Here is a 24631-nt window from a genome sequence, read left to right as displayed (position 1 = left end):
TTTATTGTGCACATGAGGACAGAGTTGTTATACATATATATATATGTGAAATAGATGGTTTACATATTTTATTTCTTTTTTACTTAAGTTTAAATGTATGGTTTGTTTATTTTCATTAACAAACAGTAATAAAAGTACTTGTCCTATCTACATGTACACAATTCTTGTGCCAAATGATGCTAATAAAAGTGAAAAGAAAAGGGTCTTAGGGGAGACTGAAGGTGAAGAATGCATACTTTGAACATATACATACCTTTGAAGGTTTATGCTCGAGCATTGATCTTTAACCACTTCTCATCCCTCTTTTAATACTATGGTTCTTTGATAACTATGTTTTGGATTTGGATTTTTACCCCCACTAATTAGAACAAAAGTGAAATATATCTTCTTCTTTTTTTTGGGGGGGGGGGGTGTTAGGAAGGGTACAGAAATGCTTTAGCCAAAAGATTCCACACAAAAGAGGTTACTAAAGCTGGCAAAACATGAAAAATCAAGGGTGAGTATACAATTTAAGCTTTTCTATACATGCATGTACAGTCATTTTACAAAAAAAAAATGCAACTTCAACAAAGAGTGAACAAAAGATGAAACATAGAATTTGAATCAAAGTAGGAAGATGATAACAAAGACACAGCTTTATGACCTTTATTATCAAACTACCTACCACAAAATAGTGAGTTAGTGAAATATTCATCTTTCAGAGTCACAAGACCACTCAATTTCTACTTATTTCTTTAATTTAACTCTAATGAGGCTCCCTTGTAATGTGCTTGAATGGGGGTGGGAAAATATGCCCTTTGATAAAACTCAAGCCAACTCAGCAAAATGAGTTGCTTCTTTGAATGTAAAACAGTATTGACATTTGCGCAAGCAAATGAGAATTCAATAACAATAAAAAGTTGATAATACTTTTTGTATCATACATTTGTAATCATCTTTTTATGATAAGTTGATTCATGTGCTCCACTCTCAAATAAAAGATTTCTACACATAACTGTCATATACAGGAATCTATAGTGACAATCAAAATATTGTGCAGTTTGAAAATACATTTTCTTGTCAGCCATGGTACTTTACAAAATTCTTGTCACATAAGAAAAACAGTTTACACTTGTACATTATACAGTGTATATGTTTATACATGATACCCGTATAAATATACAGACATTACAAGAAAGATATATCCATAGGGAAGTCTGTACAATTGAACATTACTAAAAGTGTAAACCTATGGTAATGCAAGATATGTCACATCAAATGCCAATATCAGAACTAGAACGAGAAGAATAAAACAAAGAAAGGGGATTTGAGGTATTTATGAGGTAAATCTGTAAGACTACCTGACACCAAATACAGTAAGTGCTACCAATGGTTCAGGTTTGTGTAGGGTGCCCAACTCTTGTTGAATCCTATATCTTTTGGCATCAGAGAGGATAAAAGATTTGTCTTCCCACTTTTTTTGTTCTCTTTCTCTCTCTCTACTTTGATAAATTTGGCTTTTTGGCAAATGTCAGCTTTCCATTACTTTGGGAAGACGGATGCCTTGGTAGTATGGCATCTCATCATAAATTACCCTCAGTCACAAAACCTGTCCCTGGCAAGGCTGGACTTTCATAGAGAAACAGTAATTACAATTGACTAGACTTGAATAATGACGGAAAGCCGCCGCCAAAGTCACAGGGGCTGGAAGAATGGTCGCAATAGGGGGGTTCAAATTTTAAGCCACGCTCCTAGATAGAAAAGAAAAAAAGAAAAAAAACTATCAAATTGATGGAAACATTCGCAGTGGGGTGCATGATGGATTGCTCTGTCATGGTGAATAAGCTTGAACAGATATCAGAAGACAAAATGTGTATTGCCTCATGCCCTCCTTTCCCTGCAAATCTGCTCTTTACCCCCACCCCTCCTTCTTCACAAAATCTCTCCTCAAGGAAGGGAGTTATGCCTTGCCTTCCACGTTATATATAATTAGCCCTAGGAATTACAACTGTGATTACATATTCTGATGAAATAATATGCTGTCTGAGTTCTGAGAGTCTGGATTTGATTTAGGGAATCATTATTTCCTTCTAGTTGAAGATGGAATTTAGTGGCCTGTTGACGACACCAACCAGTCAAGGCAGTATTGATATTGTGCAGTGCACAAACTATGCATGATGCTGAGAGTCCTGAAACTGCACTGCTTTGCTTCAGATCCTGCTCAGTGTGCTACATAAATACTCATGTTCTAAAGCAAAACAAAACTAAACAAAACTCAATGGAACTTATCTCACCTAAATCATAAATTAAGTGGCAAGGAGGGTATCAAAATATCAAGAGGTCCAATTCTGTTTGCGTCTGTTTTGTTGTAATTAATCAAAATGAATGCGAACATTTTTTAATCGATATGAATTTCAAAAAGAGCTGTGTTGCAAAGTATTTATCTACTACTGTAAACGTCAATATTTTCGCGCGATTAATTTTTCGCGCTGAGCGGCTCGAAAACGTATTCGCGGGTTCTTAAATTCGCGCTCCGCAGCAGGTTACTTTACTGTAGTACACATTCACTGCTTTCATCCAAAGCCTCTGCTACATAGCTTGCTATGCCAGCGTACGACAAGCGACGTAGCGAGCGGCTCGACTGCGAGTACAAGCACTCAAATACGTAGTACAGCTGTGACTGTAGTACCGTAGGTGTCACGGTGGAATGTAGCATTGGTGCGTGCGGTGCACACATGCATGCTACAGTACACAGCAATCTATCGTCTCTTCGCACAGTACTAGTAGCGTAAACATGCCTGTACATTGTACTACGTAGCAGTATCATCGATGAAGCGCACACAATTCATCCCGTTCAAAATGTGCATAGAAAATTGTGAAGATATATTCGCGCGTTTTTGAATTCGCACTAGCTGAACGTAGCATGAAATCCGCGAAAATTAATGTACCGCGAAAATTTCCACGTTTACAGTATCATGTCTTTTGAAGTGCTATCCTGTTTACTTTCATGTAGGCTACTTGAATCAAACTGTCATTTTACGCTCATTCCCTGTTTATTTCTTGAGCAAGATTTCTTTTGTCCCATTTCTCCATATTTCTTGTGTGTGTGGGGAGGGGGTGAGAAGGGAGGAGGGGGAGCAGGGAGGGGAAATCAGTGCATGTAGCATGTAGCACGATCGTCTGCGTCGCGTGCAATTACGCATCGCAGCACACTTACAGGTTCAGGCCTGGACACACACACACATCATCGGCGTGCATTGCGTGTGCTCATCGCTGATCTTTATGTGTGATTCCATCAGCTCATTGCAGTGAGAAATGGTCCATGGCTTTTGGGCCACAGCGAAAACAGCTGATGGGCTATGAGCTTTAAAAACATAGTTGGTCAAATCACCATTCAAATGGAACAGATAATTGCCCAAATAGGAAGATTTGGATTGTGATTTGAATTGTTATCTGAATCAGGATTTGTTTGGTTTGCCAGGCATTCACACAACAAATTAGTGAGATTTGGATCACCATCCAAGCATCAGTATTGTGGATTGTGATCTAAATCTCATTCCCAAACAACCCTGTGTGAACTTACCTACTTTCTTATACTTTCTTATACCCTGGCTTGGATGGAATCTAGGCAGCGTCCCAAGGATATAAGTCACTTCCTAGAAGATTCTAATTTCCATCTCCGGCGGATGCTGCCAACCCTAATAAGATATTGGTGTAGACATATACATTCTTGTCCCCAATGGGCAGCCAGCTGCATGCTCTGGTGACTGCTGTGTATTCTGCCTAAACAGGACGTGTCCTTACATCATTGTGGTAAGATTTCCCAGTGAGAAGATGGATGGAAACATAGTCAATCACTCCCGAATTACTATAGGCACTAAAGCTAGACAAGCCGTATAACAGTTTGTGTGTACTTCATTTTACCTTGCAGCACCTGGCCAGCAGACTGGCTGAAAGCACTCTCCTCTCTCAAGATTTTTAGATGTATATCAACTGATGCAAAGCAGAAGGGCTTCAAGCTTGCCAGGTTTTTTTTTTTTTTTTTTGGTTTTGTTTGTTTGTTTGTTTGGTTGGTTGGTTGTTGTTGTTTTGTGTGTGTGTGTGTGTGTGTGAACATGTTTTAAAATCATTGACCTTTTGGTTTCCGGCAGTATTGGCTGTATGTAAAGCATGAACAGTATCTCAACTTAATTTAAATTTTGTTCTACTTTCAAAGTATGTCCAAACTTGTTATCATTTCATAATCTTTCACTTTCCATTTATTAATACCATGCATCTGAATTTATTTTGTTCTTGGTGTTGTTGTTCTTTTGACTATATGTAAATCTCCATGAAAAACAACTAACAAAACTAGGCTGCTACTGATATCTAGAAAGCTTGTCCAAGGGCTTGCCAAATGTAGCAAAAGCTGCTGAACTCAAGTTGCATTCCAAGTACTGAAAAGCATTGAGTCACTACAGGTGAGTAGACTAGCCAGCCTTCCCCCCCCCCCCCTTTTCTTTTTTTTTCCCTCACAGGCAAATATCCAGATTTTAACAAATTACTGTAGTTAACTGGCCTACTGATGAGCTGCTGAAGAGTGCATAATGGTATATCAGGGAGGTGCTAGAGAAGGAGAGACAACTACTGCTCTCCTTTGAAGTCATGCACGGCACCGCTGAGATGTTATGCATTCAACTACAGGTGTTACCCATGTGCTTTGACAAAAGAGAGCATCAATAATCGGGACTAGCGCTCTCACATCTAGAAATATTTGCCCCTTCTGCAATTCGCTCTCTCTTTCAATGTGATGGCGACAATGAATTTATGTACCTTGAATTGGTGCAGCGAATCAAAATGCAGTGTAAAACTGACAATTTTAACAGCAAATAGTTTAAAAGCACGCTGGAACACGCTTTAGCGGAGTACTTTATTTGAAAGATCAAAATATCCCAGATTAAAAGATAGAAAACTAACATGCGGAAATGTGCGCATTGTAGAAAAATATTAGGTTTTTAAGAGGGCCTAATTTTCATATCATTTCGATTTGTGCATTACAAAGAAACTAGAAATACGTGTTTATGATATTGAATTCTTTCCTAAACTATTCTAAATCAATTCGAGTATTTCATTTAAAATTTTACAGTGAAATAAAGCCTGTAATTCAACGAAAGGTGAAATGCGTTCTTCGTCTTCGAACTTCGTCTTGCAACTAGAGCGGTGCCGAGCATGACTTAAAAGCGTAGTGGAATGCTAGACATATCCTATTGTAACGCCTTGAACCCAAACATGTGTTTGCATGAATTATGAAGAGTTGCCACTCCATCTCTGTAACACCGCCCTAGGTATATCATATGACAAATAAAACATTCTGCTTGAGTATCTTGCATAACAGCCATTCAACATTCTTATATTCATATTTTCTCTCCCTAGCAGATCAGTGTGAGCATGCCTCAGTCATACCAAGTTTGTGAGATGACAAAAGAAAAAGGTATGTTTCTATCAGCTGAAGAATTTAAAAAAGAAAATAAGAATTGAAAAATAAAAAAGATTCCTCATTGCAATCAGGTAACAACAGGAACATTCTTGAGATAACAAAACTATTAAAAAAAAATATGTATATGAATAAATTGTAACTGGCATCATACCAGTAATGCTGCAATAGAACAACCTGACTTGAACATTTGCAGGCTATTCTGAGAAGTATGACATCTGTCAAGGGCATTCAGGGATAGTTAAATTCCCATGACATTTTAGAAGAGCAAATTATGGACATGGATGGTGATGTTTCACATATTCCATTCATGATAAAACTAAAGATAAATGGAACACTGTGCAAATATGCTTTCAACAAGATTGTCATTTGATGAACAAACCTAAACATTTCATATGCCTTGCACATTTTGTAGATCCATGAAATGAATAAGGAGTGATCAAACTAGCTCCACATTTCAATATCCACATCTTTTTACCAATCATGGTCTTTGACAATTTCTTTTGCAATCTTATTCTAAATTTCCTATTCCACACTATCAAATGAACCTCAAAAAATTACTGTTGCCAACTTGCCAACTGAAATTAAAATTCACTTCACTGCCTCCATATGTAACCCGCTACAACAAAAGGATCCTAAAGTTGAGGGAGGTCAATTTTCTGAAAATGACATGACATTACTGCCTTACTCTTGCGCTTTACAGCAAGACTCATAAATGTACTCGGGTGCAGAGATATTGATGATTTTATTAGACCATGTTGAGTGGTCTAGGAAATTAGCATTTTGAGAAAACCTTCTTCAAAATTTTCTTTCCCACGTAATCGTGATCAAGGGCGGGTAAGACAGTTTTCACCTCTTGACAAAAGAAGGTCCACTCATAGCAACTTCCATGATGTTCATTCAAGCTTAGTGCCAGCGGTCTATGCACAACCAATCAGTAACTGGGATGCCACACTTTGACCAATAAGACTGCTCCCTCATTGCTACACTAGGGGGCTATCTGCAGTGCTAAATCCAAATCTTCAGACATTTTTCTGTTCCATTAAAAGTCAGAAAATCATGGCCCAGAAAAATGCTATTTTCTTGCATTTTCTTCTATCATTTAGCTTCGAAAGTTTGGCAGATGATAGACGAAACATTAGACTATAACATCATGCCAACAACAGAAATTTGATGGTTTTGACCAATTTAGATAATCTGACTTCAAACTTGATTTTCTCGGCTGAGCCATCAGCTACTTTCGGATACTTTTGTTGTGGCGGGTGATATACAGTGTGCCTATTATAGCACATTTCAGAGTGTTTTAAAGCACTCAAAGCACACCATTCCCTAATTTGGTTAGTTTCTAAAATAGAAAAAGAGGGGTGAAGGTAGTGACATAGAGTGCCAAATCAAGTTGAAAATGACTTACCTGAAATACACTTTGCGTTGAACTGAAAGGTTAAGAGCACTCTTGTGGTTTCTACAGGGAATCACCAACAACTCCATTGCCAGAGTTGTGACCTTTAACCCGTTGAGGACAAGTCCCGAGTAAACTCAGGCAGGTGTCTATGGGAAATGTGTGTTGTAGCAAAATCAGTCCCATCCCCAACGGGTTACTTTGATCTTTTCCCAATACCGGTAAATACATTTTACAAAACATCTATTTCATAATATGTGGGACACTTGCACAAACAGTTACTGTCCTCACATTCACAAAGACATTGTTTGTTCATATTCTGTAAATGTTTACACTGACTAAAACTACAACTGTGCAGCTCACATGCCACTACATGTGTATGAAACAGAATTGAACCCTGTCAGTCAAGAATCAGGACTACATTCATACTATACCAGTTTAGGGGATGCACTACCTACTTTTTCATTCTTTTTTTTTTGGGGGGGGGGAGGGAAGGGTCTTAGTAAATATTCTTAGTTAATATTCAATTTCTTTATAGCCTTCATATGAAAAACAAATACAAAGCGATGCTGAATCTCTTACATACACCAAACAATTGATCCTCTATTGATTACACACAAGCTGGCAATCAATTCTGTTTGTTGTCGTTCTGCAATTAGCAGAGATGCCATGAAGATTCAATATGCAATTTTTCTGAAACTGGTGTTGTAACTGACCCCCCGTGGGATTTGAATGGCTGTTATTTGCAGCAGTACACCTCCAGGCCATTTTTCTCCCCCCCCCCCCACATCAAATTACTTATCAATGTTTCCGTGGCCTTTTCTCTTCGGCGGCGGTTTCTGGTTGCTGGGTCATGAACATGAAACGCGCTTTTGTCCAATCTCTCTTTGCCTCCTTCTCTCTCCCTTTACCCTAAATTCTTGGTCTCTCTCTCTCACTTGTATTTGTCTAATGAGTCACTCTGCAAATACAATTTTTTTTTTCTCTCTCTCTGTCTCTCTCTGTCCTTTGCAACTTACACACTGTACCCACATGCTCATGGGGCCAGTAGCATGAGGCATTGTCACGTCGACCCCTGTCAGTGAAACACCATGGTCCCTACCTCGGCAAAAGCAGTGACAGGGCCCCGCTGTGCTCCGCTCTGAGTTCCCAAAACTGATGTGTCAATTCTTATTTTCCTCCTTTCCCCATTTGCAGCTCTAATGTGGCTGGTTTTGAAACTCTGATACTCCTGTTTTTCGCACATGCATGGTGAAAGGTAACCGACCAGAATAGAAACCACGGGAAGCAAGGACAGTACACACAAGAGCTGCCTTGCTCACACCGTGTGTTTGCCAAGCCAATGTCTCACCCTGTTAAGGCAACTGCGTAAATTTCTGCATCCTATTTGGTCAAATTACGATAAATCAATTATCGATGTAAAATGCTTTGGTCTTACATTCATGCCAAGGTGAATCATACTTCGTGAACAGGAAAAATTGTCTGGAATGAAGAATGCAGCATCTCCCAATATGGGCTTTCAAGCTAGGTTCCTCGTGAACGGCTATGTAGATAAAGGCTCTCATCTGTAGTTCTGACATTATTTCAAAACAAGGTAGTGTGGTTCGCTTTGACTTTTGCAGACAAAAAGCATACTGCAGGGTTGCAGCATTCTTTGTGTGACCATAATGTTGCAGCAATGTATAGCGTGGACTTTTAACTTGTTGCCCACATCTCTCTTTCTGTCTCTCTGCTCTGCCATGGATGTCACTGCCCATTGGCGATCACTGATGCAGTACGCCTCCTTCAGCTCCTCTGTCGCCTCACGAGTGCAGCAATGTGGATGCTCTTTCGCCAATTATCCCAGTCATTGTGGAAAGGAAAGTGAGATACATGTTGTCATCCGTGTGATCTTTTGCCATTTACAGTTATCCAGTCAGGATTAGATGTTCCTTTTGCCTTTTCACATGACGTGACCCAAAAACTGCATCTGTTGTACCCTGATGGTCGAGAGCAGCTCACTTTCTGCCGATGCCATCTCTAGCACTTCTCCATTTAATATTCTCATTCTCCTGTGACGTAGCAAACCTCAAGACTTTTTATCCTGAGTCTTGTCACTTTATTAATTGTCCATGTTTCTGTGTCATACCTCATAGCTGACCAAATGCATGTTCTCAAGAGCTGCTTCCTTATGACGATGGACAGCTTATTTGCATGGAGGAACTTCAAATCGAGAATATTTTGCAAGCAAATTCTCAGGTTCATTTACAAGAGAATATCATGAACAATGGTGTGAAATTCTTAGAAATAACATTTGGGGTTTCAGCCAAAGGATAGTGTTGTTTTGCCTTTCATTTAGTGCCTGGAATTATGTTGTGCATACCACACTTGCAGAATGCTTTTCTTAGGTACCAATTTCTCTCTACAGAAATAATCCCCAATTTTACTGAGCTTAATACATTCAGTGAATAGATATGTGGACATTTCTTTCATCTGCTCCTGAAAGCAGAATCTAAAATGACTTGAACCTGACAGCAGATCCTCAAAGAATGCTTTTGAAATATCTGACTTTCAATAGAGTTAAAGGACCTGCTATACACTTAATGCAGGATTATCTTACATTTGGCTGCTGACTTTGACAATGAAGATAAATGCATTGGCTTCTTTCTTATCCCTTTCTCCCTATCCCTCTACCCCTTTATAACTTTGGGTTCCTTTCACACTTGCATGCCAGTACATGCAGTCACACGGATTGGTGGTACTTCAACTCCACCGAGAATAGCTATCACACTGTTGTATAAGTTTCAATCGCATGCTTGTAATTCAGATTTCTGCCCACTGGGCTAGCTTAGGATCCATTACATTAGCTGCCCGCATGAGGTACAGCAGCGGAGCACTGGTATCAATAGTAAAGGCAAAACCCCCAGCCATATTTTTTTTTTAAATTCAAGCTGGGTGACACAATCATGACTTGGCCAAACTCCCATGGCAGTGGGGGCACACTTCAATGCCCTTAAAAGCTGCAGTTCTTCATGTTCTGTATGGCAAACCCTGTCTCCCCCTCCAAAGGAATATGGTAGTATGCACTGAATGCATAGACCAAGATTTCATTGACCCTGGTATATTGGAATTGCCATGTAAGTGAGATTGAGATTGTTGACTGCAGGGTGTGAACAAGAGGTAAAAAAACCCTCAGAACTCTGGTGGTAATCTGCCCATTACACATCACACAAGTACAACATCCCCTATAAACTTCACACTCATGAGACTTGTAGGGGATCCCTATTTGTGAGCAGCAGCAGCAGAATTTTCAGTAACTTGTGCCTGTTGTGATAAATTGCTGTAACTTTTAGAATTTAAGATTCAATGAGATTTATGTTGTTAATACTTCAAAAACTTAACACTTTTATCGATACATACAACATCTTCCTTAACATGCGTATGTTTAGCAGAGATGTACACACAATGACATCAGAGTCATTTTACACTGGCCCTTTTTGCCTGCGAAATTATCTGTGGTTGTCTCAAATAATTTAAGAGCAATTTTCATGTTTCAATTGATAGGTTACTATCACCCAAAGCAGAAATTATTGAACTATCTCACATTAAACTGGTAGTGTTGTTTTTTATTTCCTACTTCTTCTTTTCCTTCTATTAAAGGTTTTGTATGTTATGATAAGAAAGTATATTCAGGAGCTTATTCAGTGTCAAACAAATTTTATATTTGTATGTCACATAATTCCACCATGAAATGAATAATGTAACGACCATAATTTCAGGCCTCATCACTTTGAAAAGTGATTTAAAAATGCTTCCATAGAAAGATAGGGTAAATATATAGCACATCTGGTACCTGTGAGCAATTTGTTCATCTTACGTACACACATTGCCTTATATGCTGTATGATTATCATGAATGGACGGGAGATTCTGTAGTATTTGTACAGTTTACTTGGGCCCTGGTGGAGTCAAAAGATGAAGACAGTTTTTCAAGGATCTATTAAACTCCAAAGTCTTTGTTTCCTTACATTCTCCTTGAGAGCCTAAACTGTAAAAAAATTGTCCAATCCCCTGGGTAGAACAGCAGTCTTAATCAGCCCATGATTATGCAGTTGAGATGTCCCTTCTCTGGTGAGATATTGCTTAAGAACCAGATAACTAACTGGCCTGGTCAGAAAAAAAGGGGGGGCAGGGAGGAAGACAAGGACTATGATTGATTTGTAACTGTCACTTCACTAGAGGAGGATGGAGATCAATGACAGCATTATCTCCAGAAGATTAAGATGTCTATGATACACGCCTGCTAATCCCCTTGAGGTCAGAGAGGCATTCACACTTGATGCCTGTCAATTGCCAGATTTCAGCCAGCCACAAAGTAATGCATTATTCAAAGTTCTACCCCACAGACAGTAAAAGTGATACTGTGGAAGAACATGAAACATGACTACTCAAAAGGTTAAATTTACTTTGTTTAGAGCAGCTGTGATTACAATGCTCTTTGAAACTGTTCCATTTTGAATGAGGTCTGTCGCCCATCTTTACAACCAAGGCAAAATGTTACTCTTACAACACCACAAGCAAAAGTACCTGCAATATCTTTTGGGGTCTTGTAAATCAAAGTAAGTTGTACTGTGCCATGTCCAAAATGTAGACAAAGTGTTAGTACTAGCAGTGAGGAGGAATACTTCCCTAAAATTCTTACATGAAAATGATGAATTATGTACAGACCCCATGTGTCGGCAAGGCAGAAGAAATCATGCAACTGGCAACTGTAGACCAAAACTCTATTCCTCCACAGGGCAGAAAATTCAACCTGCACTGTGAGGCTATCAGTGTTTGCCTAGAGCTCAAATAAAAAGGGGAAAAAAAAACTTGCACATTTGACCGCGCAATAGGTGCACCGTGTGTGCGTGTGTGAACAGTGCAGAATGCTGGGGACAAAAGACCATTTACACACCTGCTGAACTCCGTGTGACTTTGCACATGTTTGATCAGAACGCAATTTATAATTCCAACCGCCCTATTCACACACTTTTCCCCTCTTCGGTACTAGGACAGTCAGACCACAAAGCAGTATAAGATCACTGACCAGTTGCTGTTGTCACTTTTCAAATTAAAAAAAGAAAAAAGTGATTGACAGAGTGTACTCATAAAAACTCTGAACTTAGTCTAGTATACTAATTCTCTACAAAAATGCATGCCAAAAATCATTGTCAATCACTTTATTTTTACAAGTAAGTTTCCATGATTCCAGTGATTTTAGCTGCAATAATGGAAGAGAGAGAGAGAGAGAGATTCAGTGTACTGCATACATAGAGCATGAGTCCCATGGAGTGACTGGGCCAGATAAGAGGAGGTAAACATTGTTACAGTTTGATTAACAGGATTAAGACAGTTGGCCTGACCAAGGTTAGGGCAACATGTGAATAAAAGGCAACTGCTTGTCATAATCTTACAGAAACCTGCTAGTGCAGTGGGGGGAAAAAAAAGAACCAAACATTGAAAAGGTGTAACTTTTTAAAAGGACCGTTAACGTACCTGCACCTACAAGTTTTTATATGCAACAATTATTGTACAACTGAGTGAGATTTGCTTGTATGGCTTGATTGCTTGTGCAACGTTTAGGTCTAAACATTTTCATACTCTGAGTATCTGCATTATTGAACTATTGTGATGGAAGAAGTATAAAGAATGCCATTGTTTTTTATCTGTTAATACTGTGTATGAAGCAGAAAGGTATTGTGTGATGCCATGTCTTCCGTTGAACCTGCCAAAAATTGCATTGCTTGTCTGCAAAAATACCTGGTACATGTGTGGACACTTGCCACAGCGACGATTTCTTTGAGCCAATCTTTCCTTGAACTTAGCTGCATCTAGGCACAAGAGCAACAGGTTGCCTAATTAACAGTCTTGTGAATATCACGGGGCACAGCTGAAAATTGACAGGATCAACATGAGATGTCAGGAAGGGTAATTTCTAATGAAAAGTGACCAAAAAAAAGGAGAATGTGTCAAAAATCTTTTTGAGGAAATGATCATCCCCCCCCCCCCCCATCCTACCTTGCCGATTTGTATGGCTTCATAACAGAATGGTTATACTCTATAGAGCTGGCAAATGTTCGAATTCAACAGGCATTGCATTCTCTGTGGTAGTTTAAAAAAAAAAAAAACAGCTTATAAAGTGAGATAGAACTCTCAATGCAGACATTCTCTCTGTTGCTGTATTTATTTTTCTTAATTCAGGCATATGATACCCTCAGGATATGTTGAGTCCATTCCTTTGTGTAAATCCAGAAAACAGCAGGGACCATTTATGTGCAGGACACAAGGAGTTTTTTTCTTATGTTAGTCATGTGACAACACAGTCTTGTAAGCTGACAATACTAGACATTAATCCAGGTTTAAAAGATAAATCTGTGACATTCAAACAGTCATAATATTACTAGCTGTCCAATTTTAACATGCCTTCTGCTTGCTTTTATCAATATTTTTTTCTTTGAAGCATCATTTTCTTCAATTGTGCACCACTGATTTCTTTATCTTTCCAAAATTTGATGCAAACTATTGATACTTCACATTACCACTGATCAAATCACCGTCTAGTTTTCACCAGACTGAGGTAGTGACAATTAAACCTATTTCCATACAGCTCACATTCATACGGAACAAAATAATAACCATCATAAAAAGACTTCTGTCTAGTTTGCTATGGGAGCTTGCAGCTCCTTGATTTCTGGTTGTGGGGGACGACTTCAGATATGAACGTGATTTCAACTGTACTTCCTCTAAACAAATGATTACCGGTATTCAAATGCAAGGTCTTAATCATACCATACTTGTTCCATCTTGAGGTGTAGGGGATTTAGAGATCTTGAGTATCATTCTGTATAGCCATGACAACAAATACCCATGACCAAACACACATAAAATGAGTTGGACTGCACAGGCAATATCATTAGGAATTTATGACTTCATTTTTTTTTTTAACACTGATGTGGGCCTACTGGTGTGTAACATATAACAAATGTGTAGGTATCATGGCAATGACTATGGTCACAGCTGACAGCTGACTGATAACTATACCTAGACATTGGTATGTTAGCTGTACACACTAATCATGTTAATGTTAAGTGGCAATAGAACTTTGCATTATATGTGTAGGGATATTGGAACTAAACAAATTCTGTCACTCTGAGTATGAATTATCATTTCCCTTGATTTCTTCCAAATCAATTCACTGCAATATATTCAGTTAGAGTTCTACACTAAATTCTGTAATTCTGAGTTGCCATTTTAAATAGATCTTCTAGTCCCAACCAAAAAGTAGAAGTACAGAACATTTAAATTAACTGTGCGCAAAAACTTACACAAGATGCTCAAGTTGATATAATTCTGTGCTTTGTAATTGTGCAAACATTGACTGATGACCCGAAACAGGTGTCAGTTTACTAGTACTATAATGTTCCACACAAACTTCATAGAAAGTTTCAATGATCTTATTTGAGCACATGCCTTTCCCTTGCTTGGGCCATGGAAGCAGACTCTAGTAATATTCTCTGGGTAATAGGCCCTGCACGGAGGGGACATGTATCATTGCATGGTCAGAATCCTAACTCGGATTTTGTTCTTTCCTGTCTGCAGTACAGTGCTGTGGGAAAAAAAAAAATAGAACCAAGATTCCATAAGCTACGGGTAGTAAGATCCTAGACCTGCTGACAATCTTTGTAAAATGCCAGCGAAAAGAGCCTTCCAGTTCTTTTCTTACTTAACTTTTATTTGAAAAGAGCTTGTTTGAAAGGCTTCCCAGCAATGCTGAAAAGGGGAGAACACTCTTCTGTACGTTAGCTCTTTGTTTACATGCCCACGGGGTGTGAGCGCACGGTTTAACTAGCATGGACATCGTTCGCAACCTTGCTAGCATTTACTAATATGAAGAACCAAGAAAGCCCCTTCGTGAGTCAAAGTACCGGCTGGCGAACCTTTGCGAGGTTGTTAAGCGGTGCGCCGGGGAGCGAGTGGACCATCGCATAGATCTGACCCGCCAGTAGCAGGGCCCTCTGCTTTTTCTGCTTCTCGAAATGCCTTGTGCGAAGTTAGTGAAGCTTGGACGGATCCTTTCATTAGGTTAGAATGAGATAAAAACCAGGCATTTTATGATGCGGGTTTATAACTCCCGAGACCACTGATGTCACTTTTTTTTAGACTTGTAACGTTAGATCTTCCGATGAGATCGGCACTTCTTTTTCCTATACCAATATGATTTTGAATTCTGCGTTATCCACTTGCAATTATTTCAAACTCACCTGGCTGAAGAATTGTGGTAATGGGTCCCTCGATATTATCCATATCTATATTTGCAGAACCTGTTCTCCTGTCCGATTCGGAGTCAGCTCTCCGGTCATTTTCCGGACTTCTCGTAGTAGCATCCATGAAAGGGTCGGTGTCGACAAGTGGAATGTGGTCATCCACAACATACACTTCGACACTCAGTCGTGGCTGTGTCCATAACATGATCCATACTAAAATCCATACCTCCGTTAGTGGGGACCGCATTTTGGCTGGACGAACATTGGCGATTATCCTCGCACGCCGCGGTAAGATTAAGAAGTTTCCAAGTTTTAACAATCACATCCAAGGATCAATAAGGACTGCGATAAGTAGGCATCTAACTTGAAAACTGGCAGAAGCTAACGACGTTTTAAAAAGTACCTTTCAAGTCCATCAATTCACATTCATATCGCATCAGCACCATATACCTGTAGCAAGCTTGCACGAGAGCATGCTCTCTATGTGCGTACTACTATGCGTCAACGATATCCAACAATCAGTTGTGGTGTTTCGTGAGGCGGGGCCTTTTTTCTACCCCCTTTTGTTATGCGCCGCAAGCTGTCAATCAATGATTATCAAGCGTTCCCGCTATGGAAGCCACACCTCCTATATTGTCAAGCGGACGAATCAAACGCAAGAGCTCTTCCGACACAGTACAATTTGTGGGCGGGGCTCACTTCACTCGAGAAAAGTTTTGAAGTCGATCAGTCCATTTCGGCATTTTGCGTAGTACTGTATATAGACCGAGGTCTCAGTGATTGCTCGGGAAGTTACAATCTCGTGCTTCCAACGTTGTTTTGTTGATGCGGTTTTTGTTTTCTTTCTGCACGTTACTACAGTACACGTACTACTCCGTGTCAGAGCTCCCTCTTGAAAGACAAATCGAACGAGTTGACGCCGAGTGATCGCAATGAAACGGAGAGAGAATAACATTCACGAGTGAAGATGACGACTATTAGATCAGTGGATTGATACTCAGATATGTCAGATATACAGCGAATATTCAAGGACAATTTAGCACGTTTGTACTAGTATTTTATTTACTTTGTAAGATTCCATTTGATTCAAACGACAGTGTAATTTCCAGTGGACTTTTGACGTGTCGTTACTCTTATTGCTGCCATTTGCTGTTGCTTGAATACTTTGAATAATTTATTTGTATTTCATCAAGATTGGTTTGGTTTGGTTTGGTTTATTTCTGCATTTTCTTTCTCCAAATACAATAACAAATGCAAACAAAGTGACACAGAGTATGCCAAAAAAAAAGAGAGAGTATAACAAACAAATCAAGATAAGAAATGTCAATTTCATAACAACATAAGTCTGTGATAACATATAAATCAAAGCATCATGTTAAGGCATGCTGTATTTATATATGAATATATATCATAAGATGATCTTGAAAGATGACGATTTCATGGGAAATTCACATAATTGAACAAAATTTCACTCGACAAAATAGTTATCTGGACAGTGAATGTCGCACATGAGTTGACACTAAGGTTTCGTCGGGAAGAAAAAAAAGCCTGAAAGATTGGTAACACGCGCACACACTTTAGACCTTTTTACACTTGTGTTTCTTAACCCCTTACTTTCTGTGACCCAGGACTATCGTTAGTCCCGTACCAATTTTTTCAGCTTTTTACACTCGCCAATAAATCCCGTACTAAGTTCTTGTCCTGGGCTGAGGAGAAAACTGACCTTTTTACACTCGTATTTCTTAGACCCGGGGGTGTTTCATGAAACTTTTTGTCTGTGATTTACACTGACAACTGTTGAAAGCTACTGAAATCCTTGCATCTGATTGGCTGATAGCAAATTTATCGGTGAAACCTCCGACGAACTCGTTGATGTCACACCCCCCTGTACTTTCCAAACGACATGAATATTCATGATTACGCTGTGCACTGTACAAACTACACGCACGCACCGGCAGCACTTGATTACCTCGTTTCTGATTGGTCAGTGGGGGATCGGACTTCGTCTCCGTCGCTTAGCTCCGGATTACTTTTTCGTTTTGTTTACACTCGCTTGCTTGGCACCGCAATTGCGGTACTAACCCTGCTATTTTGCAGGGCCAGATAGTACGGGATTATCGGTGGGGCTAGCCCACTTTCGCAAAAACAAGTGTAAACAGAAAATGGGCTAAGGAAAGTCCGGAACCAACGGTGGGGCTAAGGGGGGGGGGGGGGGGGGGGGCTTAGCAAGTGTAAAAAGCCCTTTATTAGACACACACACACACATTCATAAATATGACCATACCATGCATCTTCACTAGAGGATGTGAATACCATTTCCTCGCTCTGACTTTCCACCCGATATTGCACGACATACTATTCATTACATTTGATATATAGTTCAACATACGTTACGGTATTCTATCGCTGCATTCACATACGAAAGAATCGATGCAACATTGGCTAAGGTGTGATATTCACTGTCTCACGATACCTGCTTTTTTCTTGATTTGTCTTTTCCATCATCCCTTTTATTAAATTCATTATATATATATATATATATATATATGTGTGTGTGTGTGTGTGTGTGTGTGTGTATAACACATATTGATAAGATTCCGTTTATTTCCAAGACGTGATGAACGTTTTGCTTCCATCTTTCACTTACATCTCAAAGATAATTGATCTTTTCCTATTTTCATCTCGTCTTGTCTATAGCATGAGTCCTTCGTCTTGTAAAGTGCAAAAAGTGTGTATTTTGTCTGTAAGTTTACAAACTATTATCTTATTATGAAATGTAATGATTTTGACGTTGTGGTTGATTCAAAATTCAAAATTCCCGACTCATCTCCTTTATTTATAAACCATTGGAAGGAGATGGGGTATAGAGTTGTTGGTCAGGATCTTTTTCTTTACCACCAAAAAAGAAAAAGAAAATCATGTAATTCAATTTGTGTTAACAAGACTAAAGTTTGATGGATCTACATTTTATCTTGTCATTTAATTCAATTCATATTAACAAATCACAGTCAGGAGCTTGCTCATGATAATTTTTGTAAACAACATATCAACATGTTTGGCGCGCAGAAAATTAAATGGGAAGCGCAGTGTGACTGAATATGGCGAGTGTCGGTGAAAATTGGTTGACTGGCACGTGCTTTAGTGATATGTGATTTCCAGGACACGTGGCTTTGAGTATGGGCGGAGCATGGGTAACCCGTGGTATGTTCTTTTTGTATGACTGTGACATCTTCATGTTGATACTGTTAGCGATACTTCCGTTTCTCCGGTATAGTTGTGAACACGCTTGAACGGCTGATTTTATAATCGATTATTGGCGAGATAAGTTGCACGTCCGTCTCCATCGAAAGCCGGGTCAGAAGTGGTTCGTTAATTTATTCAACAAGTTGTTAATAAACCTCCCATTGAAATGTGTCAAATATGTTGGTGTAGATGCCTATTCTGTAGTTGTATCATGATTTGTGGTTGGTTGAACTGGCACCTCGTGACATTCACTGCTTTCCTTATATATAGCGCATGCATGGTCGGTTATCCTAACCATCAAAGAGATACAACATATCAGATGTATACATTCTTTAATTTACAGTAACGAAAATGGTGAATGCTCGGTCATACACTGTAAAGTACCATGCCTGTAAAGTGAGGATATAGGCCTATAGTAGTGCATTTGAGTAATGATCTTATACAGTAGACCCTTATGGTAAGTTTTCGTTGAAAGATTTTATTCATCTTTGGCGTCGCGTGTACACAGGTGTATTGTTACTTTGCATACAACCATGTATGTAAATCCGAAACCAACTTACCGGTATGCATGGCGGCTAAATGTGTGTAACTTCATTTATATATCAACGAAGATCGCTATCAAGGACGTTTCAGAGAATTAGAGAAAAAAAGAAAGGGAAAGGTATACATATCATATCCTACGCCATCCAGCTGTTAAAAAGAAGGAAAAAAAAACCAAAACAAAACTAAAACTCGTAAACATAATGAGCAAACACGCAGTGCCGGATGTGAGTATAGAGGTCTTTATCCACCACATTTGTGAAGTCTACTATGTCGATACAGTCGACATCAATTGGCGTTATGCCACCTGTTAGTCAAGGCTCACCTCATACCATAAAACATTGAAAGAAAAAAATGTAGTCTGCGATGCTGGATACATCTCCTAGCCATGTAATTAGTCAAGTTCTACGTCCTCTAACCACCTCTTCTTTCTTTCTTTTTTTCCCCTTATGCATGTCCCCTCCCCCGCGCCCCTCCCTTTCCGGTCTTCCCTGATTGATTCACCCATGTCTTTGTGCCTTCTTCTTTTAGCTTTTCAAAGATGTCAATAATGTGTGCAGGTTTTTTATTTCGTTTGTTAAGTTATTTTTCACCCTTATCTTTTTTTTTTTTTTTTGCAATTTTCTCCAATTCAATCTCTACTCTCAAAAAAAAAATCGAGTGAAACAAAAAAGAGTGAATTTAGAGTGAAATTGGAGTGAATTTTTAGTGAAAATGCTCATTTTCACTCGTTTTAGAGTGACGTCAGGGATCACTTCAAAATCTTCGAGTGATCCCTGAGGTCACTCCAAAATGAGTGAAAATGAACATTTTCGAGTGAAAATGAACATTTTCACTCGAAATTCACTCCAATTCCACTCTAAATTCACTCTTTTTTGTATTCACTCCTTCAAGAGTGAATATTTTCACTCGATTTTTTTTAGAGAGTACTTTCTAACTCAATTTTCACCCTTTCAGTTTCTTTCATGTCTTATTTACTCTCCTCATGCCTGTTTTATCCTTATACATCAGTCGTTGATTTTGTTATCTTTCCGGTTTGATCGCACAGAAGGAAAATAAGTTTAACCAAGGAGTCGCTATTTGTTATTATTATGTTAATCACGTCTGACGAGGCATTACACTTTTATCGGAACACTTGATTGGTGTGTAGCAAGTCTGAAAAGTTGCCCCTAAATAGAAGGTAAAGTTAACTATATGTCGACGACCTAAATTGAGTGAAGTGATTTATATAATTTCAGATTTATTGTCTAATCCTTGTGTCATTAACCGGGACAGCCATTTGAGTGATGGGGAAAAAAATCTGATTACTTTGTCATTTGCCTGCATGTTAACAACGCACGGATTACCTTCGACAGAGTTCGAAGCGATAAAGAGTAATGAATGAAAGGGCGCGAGAAAGCGAGAAAGAGGAGGGTGGAGGAAGAATTTGGGCACATTGCCGATTTAAAGTTAGGATAGTTGAGTTAGGGAAAGAGCTCCTCCAACGGGACCAACTGAAATTTTTACTTCTCTCAGCTGATGGCGTTCTAAGTATATTCATTGTTTATCTTTTTAAGAAGTCGCATGTAAGGATGCATTTATGTCAGCAACTATTCCACTGTTATACCACCAAAGAAATGATTCATGTTGGTAATAACATTCTGACGGCGTAACGGTCAATGTATATACATGATCTAGATTTGATTCGCAGTTTTGGGAGAAGTGGAAAATGTCAGGTGTTCTTAATTGGTCATAACATCTTTGGTGGAAATGTGGAGCTACAAAGCACAGTACAAACTATCAAACGTTCAAGGGGAAAACGGGGTGGAGTCAGTTAGACCACTTCATGCAATCCTTCGTAGAACTTAATAAAACCGAATTATCGAGCCCAGTGATGAATAGCAAAGCAGGGGGGGGGGGGGGAGGGAGAAGGTATATATGAGAGACGAACTTATCATCACTAAGCTATGTAGATAGCTCCGTGATATTATAATCATAAGTAGATCGATACATAGTGCAAGGTTACTGCTGGTTGCGATTGCAGGTGGGCAAACATAACGGGCTGCCGTCAACGTTAACCATGGGTCAACCAGTCGGCGGTACAGAGGATTTTACAGCAAATGATTAATGGTATTAAAAAAGAAATAGATGTCCAATTTTCAGTGGGTTGAGATCATTATGTAGTGACTATATAGGGTATAAGTTGTTGGATTTTGGCACGGAATGATGCGGTTTCACCCCACTATTCCCCACTGGGAATCTACACCCTACAAACAATGCTTTTATGTAGATTCCTCATATTTCACATGTTTAATTGTCTTTAATGCCGTATTTGACAATTCACCCATGCATTTTTTTTAATGTTTATGGTTTATTTGTTGAAATGTGGAATATGGAACCATAAAGACAAAATATTGATTTTTCATGAATTTATAGGTGAATGAGTTCAGACGACAAGCCTTAACCTCGAGGTTAGAGCTTGTAGTTAGGGACCCTGAAGACGCACTCGTAGTTAGCTAACCTCGAGGTTAGCTCGATGTTAAGAGCCACGAGAAATCTTATGGTTAGCGCTCCAACCACGAGCCGCGGGGGGTCCCACTCGTAGTTAAGCACCGTGTGGACACAAAAATCAACGTACTCAAAGGGGCAGGAGCTTAACCTCGAGGTTTCCTAACCTCGAGGTTTCCTAACCTCGAGGTTAAGATTCGTCGTGTGGACGCACGTCGTAGTTAGGGGGCAAGAGCTTAAAGGGACTGTACAGTACTAGTTGAGGTAGGGATTCATGTTTTGAACATTCCTAAGTGAGATAATGAAAAGCCTCTTATGAAATATGAAAGAGCATGTAATTTTAAAAAGGATTCAACGTTTATTTGATGAAAATTGGTTTTCAAATGGCTGAGATATCCAAAAAAGTGCTAATAATAAAAGGCGACATGCCCCAACTTTATTAGTATCTCTTTGTTTCACCTTGTTTTGGGATATCTCAGCCATTTCAAAACCGATTTTCATCGAATAAACTTTTGATACCCCTTAGAACCGCATGCTCTTTGACATCTCATAGAGTGGTTTCTGAATATCTCACAAAACGTTAAAAGCTAAATCTTCACCTCGACCAGAACTGTACACACCCTTTAACCTCGAGGTTTCCTAGTTACATTCAGACGACAAGCACTAACCTCAAGGTTAGCTACGTTCAGACGACACATCAGTGAAACACGGAAGTGATTTGTCCTCATCAATCATACCATGTGGATCGAGATCTCATTTAATTTTGATTTACACTTTGACACTGTCTTATTTGCTCTTAAAGTCCATTAATCATAGAAGACAATTGAAAGCAAAAAATAGCTTGGAAATCACGTGTGATAGTTTGGGTACTTTACATAATCATTTAAAGCATAACACAGAGTAAAGTTTATGAAAAGTTAATTAAACATTTATTTGATGTTGGGCCTATATGGTAATGTGAGTAAACGGTAATGATTGACACACTGTTTGATATTCCATTAATTGGTTGACTTTTGTTTTTTAGTAGAAGAAAGGTTAACAATAAGATAAGAACAAATACCACGAGAAATACGCGATTCTAATTGTTTCGCCTTTTTACTTGAGCACCATACGATTTACCGGTACTTATTCGCAATGCCAATCTTATGAATTGCTTCGTACTCCGGTTTTGATAGCTGAAGGCCTGACCCATTTATGTTGGTGTGTGTGTGTGCGTGTGTGTTTTGAACATACATTTGTAAGTTCATTTGGTATCCATTTGTTTGTTTATTTATCTCTCTCTTTTTTTCTTTTTTTCTTTTTTTTTTTGGGGGGGGGGCATCGTGACTTTTTTATTTTTATTTTAGTGGAAGTCCTAATTCATAAAGATACTGATGTATACAACTATACTATACTCGCAATCAAATAGACTTAACAGAGCCGTGAAAATTTTAGGAAGTTGAATATAATCTCTGACACCGGAAGATAACTATGACGACCTGCATCATTATTCATTAATTGTAGAGTTCTGCAAGCACCTCGAAATAGGTGTTGACTTGGACACTCGGCCTTGACTCCGCCTTTTTTTACTTGGTGCGAAAAGTCTCTGATGTCTTTGACGTATTTTTGTTGTTTTGTTATTCATTTGGCCACCAAAAGTAGTCAATGCTGTAATTCTAAAGCCCATCATTGAAGGTTTGGGAAATAGTGCCTTCGTCCAGATTCCAGTATGATGATAGCCTTGCAGTTTAAGTTGGCGGAAAAAAAAAATCATTTAATGACAACACTAACACACAGTACCTCTGTCAGGTTTTTACCTTTATATCATTATTTTCATGGACCCCTTATAACGCCATATGAATGTTAATAAGTTACTGATTTTCGACTGTCGTTTCTCTGTTTTGAAAAAAAAAATCTTTTGGTAGTATGTGCACAACCTTCATTTAATCCTTTCAAATTTTGTGTTTATCTCGTTACTATTCTATTGATGGAAATTTTCCTCTCAGACAATTGGGATTTTTTCAATAATGTATCCAAGTATGCGCACCCCCCCCCACCAGAATATATCAAGAAAATCAAAGTAAATTGCACTTAAAATAAAGTCATTAATGATGACCAGTGCAGATGAGGACATGAGGTCCAACACTACGGATGAATCAGTGAATCCGTAGAAATAACCAAACTGTTCGACATTGTATATGTTTTTAAAACTTTAACTTTGGTATCAATACTGACAATTTTGAAAGATTCAGTTTAACAATGTAATGTTTATCAATTCACTTATTTACATCTTAACATAAAAAGTGTTACCGTATATAGGGCTTGGACTCCTCGGATCTCCATTCTATTTCTAGGGTCAGACTTTCCAATGGAAATATCCGTTCCCATCGTGTGACTGTCAAATTTACACTTAATCTTGATTTAAGACTCTGTTCGGGAACGTCCGATCGGATATTTTTACTTCCTCGTTTCATGGCGCATGGATCCGGATTGGGGGTATTGTGGACGTGTGAATGTCAATCGGATTTCAAAACTTTCAATTTCAAGCCAGTGTCTTTTGAACTAAAAAGAAGAACAAAAAAAAAGTGAAGCACCGCATTAGAATAATCATGAATGCAGCAAACATGGCTGTTTTCAATCACGTAACGATCAAATTAGCTTCAATGGCAAAATCGGTAAGATTTTCGTTCATTGACATCAGCAAAATTTTAAGTTTGCATCTATTGAATTTTCAAGTTCCTCTTGTTATCATGTCACAGTGATAAAAGTCAAAATAACATAACCAAGGTATACAAAAGAAAAGTATACCCCACAATTATGTTTCTAATTGGCATGCACACACTTTGATTAAATTTCCTGTTTGAAACTAATAAAAAAGAGAGAGATTACACCAATCGCATCCACTTATAGGGGAAGTTGTCAATGGGGAGGTGAAGATTCTTAATTGAAGAAAAGAAATAAAATGTGTCAAACAAAAGCTCGTGTATAATGCAATAGGAAAGGTGCGGAGCGATACAAATAGTCTCGTTATGCATATTGTTTAATGTGACCAATACTATATGTTTTGTCGGTCTGCTTTGGCTCAATGCATTAAACACACTTTGAACATATAATGGATTTCTTACTAAATGCTGAATCACTTTAAGGGTCAGCATAACACATGAGATAGCAAATATAGAGTAAAACAGTATGCAACTATAATACTTGTAAATTGTCACTGAAGTTCACATCATTCCATTAATTTTTA

The 24631-nt window shown here is 38.6% G+C and overlaps 1 protein-coding gene across 1 annotated transcript in view; it reads right to left on the bottom strand.

Annotated features, from left to right (window-relative positions):
• LOC139716400 (uncharacterized) overlaps positions 1-15602 on the bottom strand; it is a 60345-nt gene extending 44743 nt beyond the window's left edge. Inside the window, exon 1 of the mRNA XM_071627979.1 lies at positions 15133-15602. Within this exon, the coding sequence (XP_071484080.1) occupies positions 15133-15382 (250 nt within the window). The 5' untranslated portion in view covers positions 15383-15602. The remainder of the gene's footprint in view (positions 1-15132) is intronic.
• Between the last annotated feature and the right edge of the window lie 9029 nt (positions 15603-24631).

This window comes from Diadema antillarum, unplaced genomic scaffold (assembly GCF_040938485.1).
Source record: "Diadema antillarum isolate AM-2024a unplaced genomic scaffold, OU_Dant_1.0 scf00000001, whole genome shotgun sequence".
Taxonomy (NCBI): Eukaryota; Metazoa; Echinodermata; class Echinoidea; order Diadematoida; family Diadematidae; genus Diadema; species Diadema antillarum.
This window is presented reverse-complemented; position numbering and strand designations above follow the sequence as displayed.